This window comes from Dendropsophus ebraccatus, chromosome 4 (assembly GCF_027789765.1).
Source record: "Dendropsophus ebraccatus isolate aDenEbr1 chromosome 4, aDenEbr1.pat, whole genome shotgun sequence".
Lineage (NCBI taxonomy): Eukaryota > Metazoa > Chordata > Amphibia > Anura > Hylidae > Dendropsophus > Dendropsophus ebraccatus.
Window position 1 is genome coordinate 162,320,916 of NC_091457.1, and position 16,620 is coordinate 162,337,535.

Below are 16,620 nucleotides of genomic sequence, written 5' to 3' on the forward strand. Positions count from 1 at the left end.
ACCCCCTGATTATTATACTGCCCTACACTGTACCCCCTGAGTATTATACTGCCACACACTGTACCCCCAGATTATTATACTGCCACACACTGTACCCCCAGATTATTATACTGCCATACACTGTACCCCCTGATTATTATACTGCCGCACACTGTACCCCCTAATTATTATACTGCCCTACACTGTACCCCCTGATTATTATACTGCCCTACACTGTACCCCCTGAGTATTATATTGCCACACACTGTACCCTCTTGCGATGCCCTGGCCCCTGGGGGCCACTTCCGCAGTGCTGGTGTTATGAGCGGGCAATGACCGGGGCAGCTGCAGGGGTTATACTTGTCACGGTATAGGCCTGAGGGCAGCACAGCTGTAGGGCCGGTCTGTGGAATCTGCGGGTGATGATGGGCATGCGATTCTTCGCTGCACTTAGTCAGGGCACCAGTTAGTGGACACCAATGCCAGGGTTCAGTAACAGCGGTTTTATTATAGATGAGGTAACTAGTAGCAACAGTTCTGTCCGGATGCAACCGGGTATATAGCAGGCTTTGACAAATAAAGCAGGAGTGGTGCTGCATAGGCTGTGAGAATACGTGCCGGATGATGGGAGTAGGAGTATGAGAGAAATAGCGTTGCTGGGTGGATTAGCTTGAGAATAATACTTGCTGTGAGTCCTTGCAGCGATGAGGAGAGATAACGGAATGACACCCAGATGAGAGAGAAGAATCCGGTCATTCGAGCAGGCAGATACAGCCGAAGACTTGAATACTGCAGCAGACTCAGTCACTCTTCTGAGGGAGAGGACAGAACAACACAACCTCCTTGCTTGAAAGCAGGGGCTGAACTGACTTGTCAGCAGGAAGTGGGAGGTCACATGGTTGCTCCTGGCCAGAGCTAGTCGGCCATTGGAGGAACCATGGTTACAGGTCACGTGATCAACAGCCTTGCATACCACTGTACAATGCAATAATACACAGGAATACATGAGAATACACATGAGAATGCACATTACTAGAGAATACTAGGGGAAAACCAGCAGCAGTTGCAGTGCAAACACTTACCAGAACAGGCATTGACACAGCAAGAGAAATGGGCATAATAGGAGTAGTAGTCTGCATGTTCTGGGACACTGCATACCTCCCTAGCAAATTTGAGCCGACCTCGGCGAATCTAGAAGGCAGCAAACATGAATAGACTGGACAATCAAACAACAGGAATGAATGATGAGAGTGTGTGTGATGAGGTGTGTGTTTCCCACGCCCAAGGCACAGGTGAGAAGAGAGAGAGGATGAGAAACCCTAGTGGCAGGACTTCACCTAGGGGTGCCTAACGTACTCTGGCGACCAGGTAGCTAGTGCGTGAACCATCTGACGTGTAAGCCAGGACAACTTAACTGCTGGCGGGTGACCCTCCATATTCCAGCCAGTTAGACAGTAGGTTTTCTGTTAAATGTGTTACCCTACTGGAGGAGAACGTGAAGACCTGTGTACTATCTTGGCGTGTTTGTGAAATGTCTTGGATACCTGAAAGAGAATAGAACAAAATAATAAAAGCAAGCATACATCTGGGCGCCCATGCATACGGGTCAATCATACAACACAATTACTCAATAGGCCAAACACACGAAAGGGTATCCAAGGTGCAATATGTATGGACCAGTGTGAATATTAGGTAAGACTATGTGTGATTACTACTGTGTTGGGACAAGACAGAGGTGAACAAATACTGGAAAATAAAAGGAAGGGAAACACAAGGGACAACAAATACTGCGAGGTCTTGAGGAGAACTGGCTCACATGAATCTGAATGAAAATCTGAGAAAAATCTGAATGAAAATCTGAGAAAAATCTGCATACGAACTGGCTCAACTAAATCTTTCCAGCTATAGATACGATAATAATACACAATACTGAGACTGGATGAGAAAATACACTCCTACATAAACTGGACTTTCTCTGAGGTATATGTAACCTGACTTCTCTTACTCAGAGGAGGAGCTATCTGACTTAGACACTGGAAAATATACTGTTTTACAAAAGAGGCGCTCTACTCTGAGGCAATCTATGTAACCTTGTGCTTACTCAGAGGAGGAAATACAAAGACTTTGATAACACTGGAATACAATAGTACAATAAGTGCAATAATGAAATAAGTGCAATAATACCCTGTGTGGAACACACAATCAAAGGAAAGTGCATTAGGAAGGAATGGGTTAAGTGTCTCTGTTAGGTAGAGTCTCTTTTAGGCAATAAGAACATCGTCCATGTAAAAGGCTCTGGGACAGGCACTAGAGAACTTTTTGTTATGGTAAGTGTCCATCAGCTCATGGCTGGTTAGTACAGGGAACTTGGTCAGGAGGACCAGGCACGAACCTTGAACGTTGCATAGCAGGAACCTGAAACAATTAAACAGTCAGTTAGACAACAGAAACAGTTTAAGGACTCTGGTCTCTGTAAGGATACTTAGCAGAAATGTCCTGGAGGACCCTGAGTAGGCTTCTTCTTTTTCTTCTTCCACGGATAGCGATAGCGTGAAGGGCCTGGAGCAGAAGCATCACTGGATGCCGTAGTGACTACAATGCTGGGCGTCACCGTGGTGATAGGAGAGATAATGGGGGCCACATGATAGGTGACGGTCGTGGTAGAAGAGGCAGCCTTAGCCACAGCAGTGGGGGCAGTAGAGGGGACTGCGGTAGTAGACGGGCCCGCTGTAGTGGAAGCTGCAGGAGTAGCGCTAGGCATAGCGGTGGCAGCTGTAGTGGCAGGCGACAGGGCAGCGAGTGCCTGCTGAATGTCCTCGATCAGCTGCATAATCTTAGGCCCCGGCCCGAGCATCCATTGCGGCAGGGGCGGCGAATCACGCCCTGGAGGTTGCCACAGACCCGGGGATATGAAGGCCTTAGCAGAGTTCTCCCCTTTAGGGCCAGGGACTGAGGACAACAGAGTCGGTCCACTTACAATCTGTTCGCTGTCCGGTGATGAGGACTCTCCGGTACAAGAAGCGAGGTCAGCGGTGCTGGAGTGACCGGGTCCCGGAGAAATGCTGGTCTCAGGTATGGGCCCCTCATTCTGATCAGCAGAGGCCGGGATGAAGGCCCGGCTAAGACGTCCGTCGTCCGACGGGGCAGCGGCCCAGCTGGTGTCGCTGTAGGATGGGAGCGGTGCTAGCAGGCAGGCAGGATTGCTCTTCGGCAGCTCCGACATCCCTGGTGCTGCGGCTGCAGGCAAACGTTTCTCGGGGGCCACCATCTTGCCACGCTCTGGCCGGAACTTGTAGCAGGAAGGGGAGGAGCGCCAGGCTGGAGGATCAGGTTCCAGAATCTGCCCAGCAACAGTGACGTCATCCGGCCCAGGCAGCCAATCAGGAGCAGCCAATGGAAAGTCTATGGCGCCGGACGATTCCCGCGCTTTGGCAGCATGGCTGTTAACCCCCTCCTCTCCGGGGTATGGCGCAGCCAGAAATTGAAGAAGACAGCGGCCATCTTGTGTACTGTTTAGGGCCCGAAACACCTCAATCACCCCCATAGTAATCGGCAAAGTCTCTGGGGGGTAGCAGTACAGTTCTGGGGACACTGACAGTTGGCACAACACAGTCTGTATCCTGTTCGTGATGCCAAGAATGCGATGCCCTGGCCCCTGGGGGCCACTTCCGCAGTGCTGGTGTTATGAGCGGGCAATGACCGGGGCAGCTGCAGGGTGTATACTTGTCACGGTATAGGCCTGAGGGCAGCACAGCTGTAGGGCCGGTCTGAGGAATCTGCGGGTGATGATGGGCATGCGATTCTTCGCTGCACTTAGTCAGGGCACCAGTTAGTAGACACCAATGCCAGGGTTCAGTAACAGCGGTTTTATTATAGATGAGGTAACTAGTAGCAACAGTTCTGTCCGGATGCAACCGGGTATATAGCAGGCTTTGACAAATAAAGCAGGAGTGGTGCTGCATAGGCTGTGAGAATACGTGCCGGATGATGGGAGTAGGAGTATGAGAGAAATAGCGTTGCTGGGTGGATTAGCTTGAGAATAATACTTGCTGTGAATCCTTGCAGCGATGATGAGAGATAACGGAATGACACCCAGATGAGAGAGAAGAATCCGGTCACTTGAGCAGGCAGATACAGCCGAAGACTTGAATACAGCAGCAGAATCAGTCACTCTTCTGAGGGAGAGGATAGAACCACACAACCTCCTTGCTCGAAAGCAGGGGCTGAACTGACTTGTCAGCAGGAAGTGGGAGGTCACATGGTTGCTCCTGGCCAGAGCTAGTCGGCCATTGGAGGAACCATGGTTACAGGTCACGTGATCAACAGCCTTGCATACCACTGTACACTGTAATAATACACAGGAATACATGAGAATACACATGAGAATGCACATTACTAGAGAATACTAGGGGAAAACCAGCAGCAGTTGCAGTGCAAACACTTACCAGAACAGGCATGGACACAGCAATAGAAATGGCCATAATAGGAGTAGTAGTCTGCATGTTCTGGGACACTGTACCCTCTGATTATTATACTGCCACACACTGTACCCCCTGAATATTATACTGCCACACACTGCACCCTCTGATTATTATACTGCCGCACACTGTACCCCCTGATTATTATACTGCCACACACTGTACCCCCTGATTATTATACTGCCATACACTGTACCCCCTGAATATTATACTGCCACACACTGTACCCCCTGATTATTATACTGCCACACACTGTACCGTCTGATTATTATACTGTACCCCTGAATATTATACTGCCATACACTGTACCCCCTGAATATTATACTGACACACACTGTACCCCCTGATTATTATACTGCCCTGCACTGTACCCCCTGATTATTATACTGCCATACACTGTACCCCCTGAATATTATACTGCCCTACACTGTAAACCCTGATTATTATACTGCCATACACTGTACCCCCTGATTATTATACTGCCACACACTGTACCCTCTGATTATTATACTGCCCTACACTGTACCCCCTGATTATTATACTGCCACACACTGTACCCCCTGAGTATTATACTGCCACACACTGTACCCTCTGATTATTTTACTGCCACACACTGTACCCTCTGATTATTTTACTGCCATACACTGTACCCCCTGATTATTTTACTGCCATACACTGTACCCCCTGATTATTATACTGCCACACACTGCACCCTCTGATTATTATACTGCCGCACACTGAACCCCCTGATTATTATACTGCCACACACTGTACCGTCTGATTATTATACTGCCCTACACTGTACCGTATGAATATTATACTGCCCTACACTGTAAACCCTGATTATTATACTCACGCACACTGTACCCCCTGATTATTATACTGCCACACACTGTACCCCCTGATTATTATACTGCCACACACTGTACCCCCTGGATATAATACTGCTACACACTGTACCCCCTGATTATTATACTGCCACACACTGTACCCCCTGGATATAATGTTGCGACACACTCTACCCCCTGAATATAATACTGCCACACTGTACCCCCTTGATATAATGCTGCCACACACTGTACCTCCTGATTATTATACTGCCGCACACTGTACCCCCTGATTATTATACTGCCACACACTGTACCCCCTGATTATGATACTGCCACACACTGTACCCCTCTGGATATAATACTGCCACACACTGTGCCCTTTGGATATAATACTGCCACATACGGTGCCTTTTGGATATAATACTGCCACACACTGTACCCCCTTGATATAATGCTGCCACACACTGTTTCTCCTGAATATTATACTGCCACACACTGTCCCCCTGATTAATGATACTGTTACACACTGTACCCCCTGATTATTATACTGCTACACACTGTACCCCCTGATTATTATATGTTCCAGTCATCTCATGGTGAGTAGTTATCCTTCCTCACCTGATGTTGTTGTGCAAGTCCAAGGCACAACTCTCTACAAAACATGGAAGGAAACTCCCAGGTACACCCACGCCAGGAGCCTCAATGTCCAGGGAAAGACAGGCGCAACTCCTCCAATAGTAATAAAATCGATTTATTGGAAACATAAAAATATATACAGCAGGGCATTAGCACAACATGTTTCCAGGCTGACCCGGCCTCTTCCTCAGGTGTTTAATTAGTGTCAGTTTGCAGCCACATTTAAATGCCCATTTGACCTGTCCTCTGGCCTCGAGTCTACAGAGGCCGGAAATCACAGTGCTCTCTGCTGCCACCTCTGTCCATGTCAGGAACTGTCCAGAGCAGGAGAGGTTTTCTATGGGGATTTGCTGCTGCTCTGGACAGTTCCTGACATGGACAGAGGTGGCAGCAGAGAGCACTGTGTCAGACTGGAGAGAATACATCACTTCCTGCAGGACATACAGCAGCTGATAAGTACTGGAAGCCTGGAGAAGTAAATGACAAATCTATATAACTTTCTGACACCAGTTGATTTAAAAGAAAACCATATTTTGCCCTTTGAATAACTATTCATACTAATCTATATTAAAACGAGAACGGATTGTCCTCCAGCTGTTTTGTTGAAGTCTGATGTGGCCGGTACAGAACATTATATTACATGGAGGACGGGAGATGATAAGGAAGACTGTAACCGATGGATAACAAGTGAACTATTGCCCCAGTTAGTATGACAGGTCCCCGGGCTGATAACTTTCCTGTATATCAGAAGAAGACAAGGAGCAGAGAAGGAAATAGGTGAGAATATTCCCTTACTGTCATGGAGTTCTCATTACTAGTGTAACCTCCCTGCACAAAGGTCACAATCTGTCTAGCGCCATTTCAGCACTTTACAGATGATAACTCGATGAGTCAAGACCCAATATCCTGGCAGGTTTAGGATTTTCAGTCTTGTGAAATCACAGCTTCTGCCTTCTGTCTTCTGCATTTCTCCAGAGAAGCATTGGTGTTTTCCCCATAGATGTCTATGGGGGGGGGGGGGTTCCAGATCACACAGCAGCACCTACTTACCATACGAGCTGCTTGTTATACGGCATCTGCGTCTGCAGTCCACCAGCCACTGCTGTATCTTCAGACTGCCACCTCCTCCAGAATGATTGACAGCCAGAGGAGGCGGGGCCAGAAGACTTAGCGGCTGGACGGGAGAGCCGGAGAATAGGAAGCCAGAGCAGACAGCAGCACACTTGGTAAGTATGTACTGCTGTGTGATCTGGAAACTGACATCACAGATATAGGTATATCCGTGCGGGCAGTTTCCATGGCTGCATAAAGGATACATGGATCGTTCGTGCAACTCGGCCACTCAATTTCTCATGTTATGCAAAGGCACTGCAAAAAGTAGAGCAGTTAAAAAAAAAGCCATACGCACAGCAATGGCATTTTTGGGACAACTAGAACAATCCTACTGAAGTAGTCTATGGTAGAAAAAAATGCCACCCCTCAGCATGTTGTGTTTTGGAAAAACTGCCACAGAGGAGAGAAAAACGCCAGAAAGGAAAGAAAAATGCCATCCCAAAAAATAGCACGGGGGTTGGGGGGGGGGGGGGGGGGTCACGCTTTGAACCTGTGCCTGCTGTACCGAATCTAAGATTTGGATCATGATTTACACGCCTCCTCCCCACCTTGCCCCCGGGGCCCCACTGCACATCCAACGGGTGAGCTGGGGATACGGAAGACATATGCTAGGGAGAAGGGGCGAATCTGTACCTTCTCCCTGGCCTACGCCCCTGCCTGACCTTTCATAAATCTTCCCCTGTATGTAAGCAGGTCATAAACTTTCGTTGACCTCCAACTAACATTTGGCCGCTGATGTTTTTACAAGATTTTAAGGCAGTACGAAGCCGCCTTATGCTGTCTGCTCCAACCAATCACAGCTCAGCTTTCAGTTCTCATATTGCCCTGGAAAAATGAAAGCTGAGCTGTAATTGGTTGCTATAGGCAACAGAGGGAATCTTACTTGTAAGACAGCGCCATAAATCTCCCCCAGAGCTCTTATAACAATATATCAATAAATGAATGACTACAGACTTTTGAATCGCAAAAACAACACACGATAATTAAAGGACAACTCCGGCGAAATTTTTTTTTGGCTTATTTAACACACATTACAAAGTTATATAACTTTGTAATGTGGTTAAATACCCGGTCTGGCCCCCCTCCCCCACTTTCCGACCCCCGACCCCCCACCCCGGAAGTTAAAGCATGTATACATTACCTATTACGGTCGTCACGGTCCTCTTCTCTGGTGTCGGGTGACGTCAGAGCCGAGGGGCGGTCCGGGTCTTCTTCCTCTTCGGCGTCTTCATTGAGAGTGAATGGGAGAGAAAAGGCTGCTGGTGCACATGCGCACCAGCAGCCTTTTCATTGGCTGGAGCGCATCACATGGCTTCCAGCTTGCTCAGCCCTGATTGGCTGAGCTTGCTGGAAGCCATGTGATGCGCTCCAGCCAATGAAAAGGCTGCCGGTGCGCAAGCGCACTGGCAGCCTTTTCTCTCTCATGGACCCGGAAGCAAGAGACATCGCTGGACGGCGGACGCAGGTGACGGTGAGGCGGACGGCGGGCGAATGGAGTGGCGATCGTCACCGGAGGGATGGTGAGTATGGTGTCTGTGTGTGTCTGTGTTTTTTTTTTGGGGGGGGGGATCCCGCCGGAGTTGTCCTTTAAGAAAAGAAAAAAAAAAATTATAGGGAGAGATCACTGTCTTTTTTTTTTTTTTTTTTTGCCCACAGCAACCAGACACAGCTCCCATAGCAACCAGTCACAGCTCCCATAGCAACCAATCACAGCTCAGCTTATAGTTCTCACATTGCTCTGGTAATATGAAAGCTGAGCTGGGATTGGTTGCTATGGGCAACAATGGGAATCTTACTATAACACAGCGCCATAACCCCCCCCCCCCCCTTCCCCCATGTGAGGCATGTATCTATTAGTGAGAAGGAACATGGTATACATTGCACCTTTCCATTATTAAAATACACTTTCATCCCTGAATACAGTGCCATGCTTTTCCTAATCTACATCTTATGTACTTAGTCCCCATTACTTATCACTATTGTTAATCACTTGGCCATCGAGGGTAATGCAGTGGCTGCGTCTAATGTCGGGCACCATCGTTCTAGCACAAGTGCCCTGTGTTTATGGCTCATGGCCTTTGCGCTATTACGGCACACCAGGTATAATACCATATGAGCGCCATTCCTCTGCTCCATTCATTCGGGGGATAGTTTTCCTGTCCTAGTGATTCATGGGGGGTCCCGGCAGTCGGATCCCCATCAATCAGCTTTTTATCCCCTATCGTTAGGTTTGCCCATACAGTATACAGTATAGTGCAAGATATGGAAACCATATATTTTATGACTGTTTCTTCCTATCAGATCTAGATTGACCTGTTTCCTTATTACAATTACGCGCTGTCACTTACCGTCATTAATAAGTTACAAAAAAAATGTTCCCTACCGTAACAAAGTCCATAGGGATCTGATAAGAAGGAGCAGTATATGTATATATGGTTTTGCAAGAAGACGGCGTAGCCTTAGCGTTTAGTGTAAAGGAAGAAGATGGGACTCGGCCCCCTCCTACCCTTATTCTTACTACTCCCATTGCTTGCTATAAGCAGCAGTTCTCAGGTGAAGCTTAATAATGGAGGATACCAGGATATCGTCATTGCCATCAATCCTGCCGTACCCGAAGATCCCAAAATCATTGAGAATTTACAGGTAAGAATCAATTAATATTACTTTACTGAAAGAGTAGTAGATACTTGGAACAAACTTCCAGCAGATGTGGTTGGTAAATCTACAATGACAGAATTTAAACATGCCTGGGATAAACTTATATCTATCCTAATAGATATATAAGAATGGAAATACTAAAAGGGTATAATAACACCGATCTGTATATAGCGGCAAGGTAGTCTACCTTCTCTCATACATTGCTGGCCGTTGTAATGGTGCGTTTACACAGACAGATTTAGCTGACAGATTTTTTAAGCCAAAGCCAGGAATGGATTTGAGAAGAAGAGAAATCCTGTTCCCTATTCTAGTCTGTTCCTGGCTTTGGCTTCATAAATCTGTCAAATAAATCTGTCTCCATAAGGCTATGTTCACTCACAGTATTTCTGTCAGTCTTTTTTTTTTTTTCAACCAAAATTTTGCCCTGCCAGTTGTAATCCTGGTTTTGGTTGAAAAAATACTGACCAAAATATATGCAAAAATTCTATGGGGGACATTTATTCAGTCCGGCGTTTTTTACGGCGGACTTAAAAATGTCCCCGCATCACCGGCGCTACGGAGATTTATGTAGAGGCGGACTGCCTCTACATAAATCCCGTGTGCTCCGGTGCGCACGGCCGAAAACCTACGCCAGCTGAGGGCTGGGGTAGGTTTTTGGCTTATCTTTAAGAAACAAAAATAATTAATCCCCTGTTCCGCCCCTCCACACCCCTTCCTCGCCCCCCCCCAGCGCACCCGTCGGCAAGTGCAGATTTGCGAATATCTTATTCGCAAATCGCCGATTTGCGTTTAAAATCATTCGCAAATCTGCGCTTTCCGCCGAAAATACACATTCTGCCACATCATACATGTGCCCCTATGTGTGAACATAGCCTAGGCCAAAAGAATCACAAGCCAATTAAAGGGGTTATTCAAGATTAGAAAAACATGGCGGCTTTCTTCCAGAAACAGCACGACTCTTGTCTCCAATTTGGATGGGATTCTACAATTAAGCTCCATTCACTTAAATGGAACTGAGTTGCTAAACCCAAACTGGATCTGTATCTGGAAGAAAGACGCCATGTTTTTCTAACCCCTTTAAGACCAATCTGCATTATAGTTAAAAGAAAAAAAAAACTTAAACCAAAAATCAAAGAGTAATAGAAATCAGTTACATCTAGAGGAATTATCGTCATTAGCGCTAGCAAATGACCCCCGGCCAACAAGAAGAGACAAAATACGGGGCGTCATAAAGTCTCAGCCTGAGGTAAATGTGTGCGGGTGTCCAAGTAGCCAGCTCAGTGACACTTGAATTTATTTAATTATTTATTTATTTATTATTTAATTTATTAATTTGATTGCAAAAAAAAAAAAAAAACTAAACCAAAATATTTCTTTCACATGGTTTCTGCAGTCTCAGTTTTTCATATGTTGCAGGCTCATCTGTCATTTTCACAGTCAAATCTGACAGAGATGCTGCCTGACTGCTCAGTCTCCAGCCCCTCTCTCTCCTCTCCTGATGGATCAGTCTCCAGCCCCTCTCTCTCCTCTCCTGACTGCTCAGTCTCCAGCCCCTCTCTCTCCTCTCCTGATGGCTCAGTCTCCAGACCCTCTCTCTCCTCTCCTGATGGATCAGTCTCCAGACCCTCTCTCCTCTCCTGACTGCTCAGTCTCCAGCCCCTCTCTCTCCTCTCCTGACTGCTCAGTCTCCAGCCTCTCTCTCTCCTCTCCTGATGGATCAGTCTCCAGCCCCTCTCTCTCCTCTCCTGATGGATCAGTCTCCAGCCCCTCTCTCTCCTCTCCTGACTGCTCAGTCTCCAGCTCCTCTCTCCTCTCCTGATGGATCAGTCTCCAGCTCCATAATATATTATGCAGCCTTTTGCTGAATAATGCCACAGCAAGAGGAGCAGACAGAGAATGAATACAGCTGGTGCAATGTTCTGTAGAAGCTCTGGACGGGGAACTGAGTGCTGTGGGAGGGGAGTGAATAGTCATTAGAACTGTAACAGTCATTTCCTATGAGCAGAGGCGTAGCTGGGATTCATGGCTCCCCACAGCAAAAAAAAAAAAAAAAAAAAAACTGTACAGGACCCCCTCAAGTAGGCAACCTCCTGTGTAAAAAACTAAATAATAAACACATACTTACCTGGTATCTTCTTCTCTCTGCTCTGCAAGCACATGAGTGATGTTACTTGTGGCCGAAGGCAGAATGCTGCTTGTGGCCATTAGAGAGGTTGGCAGAGCGGGGAGCCAATGGCTCTTCGCTGTGCCAATTATGGTGCAGTTTTTAATTACCAGTGTGGTGCAGCCCCGGTGTGAGGCTTGACCGGTCACCAGTCGTGGTGAAGTGTGACTCCACTGCAGTAGTTGTTGGTCGGGGAATAGCTCAGCCAGGTGTTAGATTGTCGTGGCGCCATTGCTGGTTGGGCACACAGGTATGGTCGCACACCTGCTTTTATTTTAGGGAGGCTACCCTTTCCCCTGTGGTCGGTGACCTGCTGGGCTGTAAGAAGGTCCCTTGGGCACTTATCATGGTGATCCGGAGTGGAGTTGTGACCCACCAGGACTATCAGTATCACCACCCACAGAAAGGGGAGATGACCCAAGGAAGGTGCAATTACTGTGTCGGTGCTTGCTTAAAGGGGTTGTCCAGCAAAAAAATGTTTTCTTTCAAATCAACTGGTATCAGAAAGTTAAATAGATTTGTAATTTACTTCTATTTAAAAATCTCAAGTCTTCCCATACTTATACACTGTTGTATGTCCTGCAGGAAGTGTTGTTTATTTACATTCAGAAACAGTGCTCTCTACTGACATCTCTGGCGGAGTCAGGAACTGTCCTGAGCAGGAGAGGTTTTCTATAGGGACTTGCTGCTGCTCTAGACAGTTCCTGACTCCGCCAGAGATGTCAGTAGAGAGCACTGTTTCTGAATGTAAAAAAACAACACTTCCTGCAGGATATATAGTAGCTTATAAGTATGGGAAGACTTGAGATTTTTAAATAGAAGTAAATTACAAATCTATTTAACTTTCTGAAACCAGTTGATTTAAAAGAAAAAAAAAATTTACTGGACAACCCCTTTAAGCAATATTCACTGAATCCCGTTACAATAAATAAACTTTTCTTTACTCCAAGAATACTTGATACAGTGGTACACAACAGACTTCTGACTTGACAATAAACTTTGGACTTGATTGACAAGACTTGTGCTGAGAGCTTGAGAGGTAGGATAGCCGTGCTGGCTTCCTTGCGTGCAGAGAAGAAGAGTAAGTTCAGAGAAGTGGAGAGGAGAATGTCGAGAGAGTCCCAACCCAATGTAGTACTGTGCTCTGCCGGAACTTTAGAACTAGAATAAGTAGAATACTTGAGAGTAGAGAGAATACTTGTGCCTGCGTTTTGACTTCTTTGGTCTTTACACCACCTATTGCCCACCAGTGTCGGTTGACCCATCCTAGAGGGTGACACAAGCCCCAGACCTTGTTACCTGGGTTGAGCAGAGTGGCCAAGGTTTCCTGTTGACACCTATGCTGCGAGATAGAGTACATAGGCTTCTAGCAACTTTGCTCTATCTGGATAAGTTCTTCTTTGTTCAGGATCCCAGACTTATCCTCTCTGTGAGTGTCTAACACTGCATAGTGTATAGAAGTGTTGCTTTCAAGAAACGAGTGTCCTTGTCTCCCACTTGTGTCTGTTCACTACCACACCTCAGACTACACGGGATACACACATTGACTACGTGTGTCACGCCTACTCCTCTTCCCATGTTACTACCTTCTACAGGGTATGTAATAACTGCTGCGAGTGGGTGAGAAGAGAGTGCAGAGAAAGAAGAAGAAAAGGGATAGGTAAAGAAAATAAAAGAGCGCTCATGGGTGCACAAATCACAAACAACAATAACCCCTTCAGTACTACAGCTGTGCAATACTTAAGTATACAATATACATACTAGTGACATCTAGTGGCACAACTTAGGTACAACTACATCACCACTTTTACTTAGAGTACAGGCTTTTGCAAAGGGTGTATACACTAGCAACACCCATGGTGGGATACCACATCAGCACTCAGGAGTGCTTACAGTTAAAAGGCCCACTGCTCAGTAGACTGATGTGTGAAGGGACCCCTGGATAAGCGGGGGTTTCTGTGAATATGGAAAATAAGGCCATGGGCTCCCTGGTCGACTGAACTGCCTGTGTTATAATACGCCACTGGTCGATTGGGCCCCCCCTTAGTGCATGGGCCTCCTAGCAGTTGTGTGGTCTGCCTTCATAGTAGCTACGCCATTGCTTGTGAGGATTCCTTGTTTGGGCCCTATGGTTCAGACACTCAAACTCATAATGGGACTCTCCCCCAATCTAACTGTGGTCTAAAGTAGAGCGTGCTGTAAGTATCCTCAGCCATATTTTCTTCACATCCTAGATACAGGGGATAAGTTGCATAACAAAACATATTATATAATGTAATAAGTTATATAGTGTCAGAAATTTTAACACGCATTTGTCTTAAAAGGGCATGCTGAAAGAGGCCACAAGTTATCTATATTCTGCCACGAAAAACAGAGTCTTCATACAGAGTGTCAAGATCCTCATCCCAATTACCTGGAAAAAAAACGCCGGCTATCTCAAAACGAAAACTGAAACCTACGACAAGGTAAGAAACTAGAACCACTTCCCTGGTTGTCAGGGGTGGAACTACCACTGTAGCAGTCATAGCGGCTGCTATGGGGCCCCGGGTCCTGCTCCTGCAATACACTGGGCCTCCTAAACCATTGCAGCACCAGATGGCCAAGCAGGCCACCCAGGATCAGCAAATGTCCCCTCAACTGAAAGCACCCGCTGATGAACACTTGCAGTTATGACTACACTTAATGGCTTAGTGGTCAGTCGGGAAGGGGGCAATCAAATATTTGATATGGGGCCCAGCCATTTCTAGTTACACCCCTGCTGGTTGCTGTAATAAATGATACCTATCATTCTACTCGCCAGTGCCATGGTCCATTTTTTCAACTGCGCCTGGTTCCCGCACACGTCACTGGTCTATTACCAAGCACCAGCTCAGCATGAAGCCTTGGGGGCGGGCCCACTGGCCTCCAGTGTTATGAAACCCCCTCCTCTCTATGAGGCGACTCCATTAGAATCAAGAAGGGAGGGGAGATCGTCACAATGGGTCTAGAGGGACCTCCAATGCTTCTTGCCTGGTCGGTGCGCGGTAATAGACCGGCGGCGTGCGTGGGAACTGGGTGGCGGTTCAAAAAGGGGCCGCTGCACTGGTATCCCCGCACCGACACTGGTCTGTTTATTAAACTTTTAATATGTTGCTGCCCTGGCACTGAACATGACAACCAGGTTATTCTTACCTTTCCACAATCCCTTGGAATCTCCTGCATCATCTTCGAGCTAAACAAACCTGTCTCAGCAGTGACTGTCTGCTCGGACTCAATGGCCGTGATGCTGTCTGTCTCAATCAGTAATTGGCTGAGCGGGCTGTCACTGCCAAGACCAGTCCGTCTCGGAACTGGAGGTGGGGTCGTTCAGCCGAGACTACCTTTTAGCTGCTACTCGAAGATAAGTCAGTCAGAAACTTACAGATCTTCTGGTCTCTCAATGACATTACAACAGAGGAGGAGTTGCACAGCAGCCCAGATAGAAAACAGGGGGGTGAGAAACCCTGGAGGACAGCTCACACAGGCTGGTTAGAAGAGAACAGATACAGGGAAGTCCACAGGGGAAAACTTTATAGATTGTACAACAAGCTGCAAAGGCTGTAGAAACAGAACTAAGAAAAGTCTTTAATGGAGAAAAAAATACAAGTACAAAGCCAATAATAAATAAATGCAATTCTGTTCTCACTTTTTATTTGTATGCTTTGTAAAATTAGGCGGATGTCATTGTTGCCAGACCCCACCTGAAGTATGGAGATGACCCCTACACCTTACAGTACGGCCAATGTGGGGAGAAAGGCGTTTATATTCATATGACCCCCGAATTCCTGCTAGATGATAAACTACTGCCAGTGTATGGACCCAGAGGTAAAAAAATATCAAAGATTATTTCTGTGTATTATATTCTTTGAACACTTGTGTAAGCAAATTCATAAAGTGCATTGCAGGTACATATATATATATATATATATATATATATATATATTAGACAAACCTGTCAGCAGTTCTGGCTATCAGAGGTCTTGGAGGGGAGCCTAAACACACCTCATTTTATCAGGTAATGCATGACAAATATGTACAGTACTTTGAAGTTCTTAAAGGGGTTATCCAAAAAAAAACACATCTCCTTTTTTGCAAAAGCATCACCACCAATATTTTCAGGTTGATATTACAGTTCAGCTCTTTTTACTTTATGGGAACTGAGCTGCAAAACCCGCACCCAACCTGAGCACAAGAGAGGTGCTGTGTCTGGAAGAAAGAGACCATGTTTTGGGCCAATATTCGAAATAAATACATAGTACACAGATCTTTCTAGTGATCTCTTTATACCAAAACCTGTAACCATGATGAGGTGGCATCCACTACGTATAGAGAGGGAAAAAAATCACAGAGGTGGATTCTTGGAGCTTTGAGACAGGATAATTTTTTTCCCGCTGGTAGTTGGCGTCCACTCTATGAGGGTTTTCTGGATCACAGTACAGTTATAGGTTGAACTTGATGGACTTTTATGTTTTTCAACCTTATCAGTAGAGATGAGCAAACCTTTGAAAAGTTTGGTTCAGCAGGTTCCCCAAACTTTAATGTAAAATTCGGTTTGTGCCAAACCAAACTTTAAGGAACCGCAATAAATCAGCTAAAGGCCTTTAGGTTTTCAGCTGTTTTAATGTGGTTTCTGAAGGCCGCTCCTTATACTTACATGTCCGCGCTCCCTCTGGGTCCTTCTTCTACAGTAAAGGCTCGCTCAGCCAATCACTGGCTGACAGGACAGCATCGCAGCCTGTGATTG

General features: G+C 46.4%; 1 protein-coding gene across 1 annotated transcript in view; it reads left to right on the top strand.

The window, feature by feature from the left end:
• The first annotated feature begins 9,281 nt into the window (after positions 1–9,281).
• Positions 9,282–16,620, top strand: part of LOC138789076 (calcium-activated chloride channel regulator 1-like) — a 37,126-nt gene continuing 29,787 nt past the window's right edge. The window contains exons 1-3 of the mRNA XM_069967626.1: positions 9,282–9,679; positions 14,183–14,323; positions 15,551–15,701. Of these exons, the coding sequence (XP_069823727.1) occupies positions 9,521–9,679; positions 14,183–14,323; positions 15,551–15,701 (451 nt within the window). The 5' untranslated portion in view covers positions 9,282–9,520. The remainder of the gene's footprint in view (positions 9,680–14,182; positions 14,324–15,550; positions 15,702–16,620) is intronic.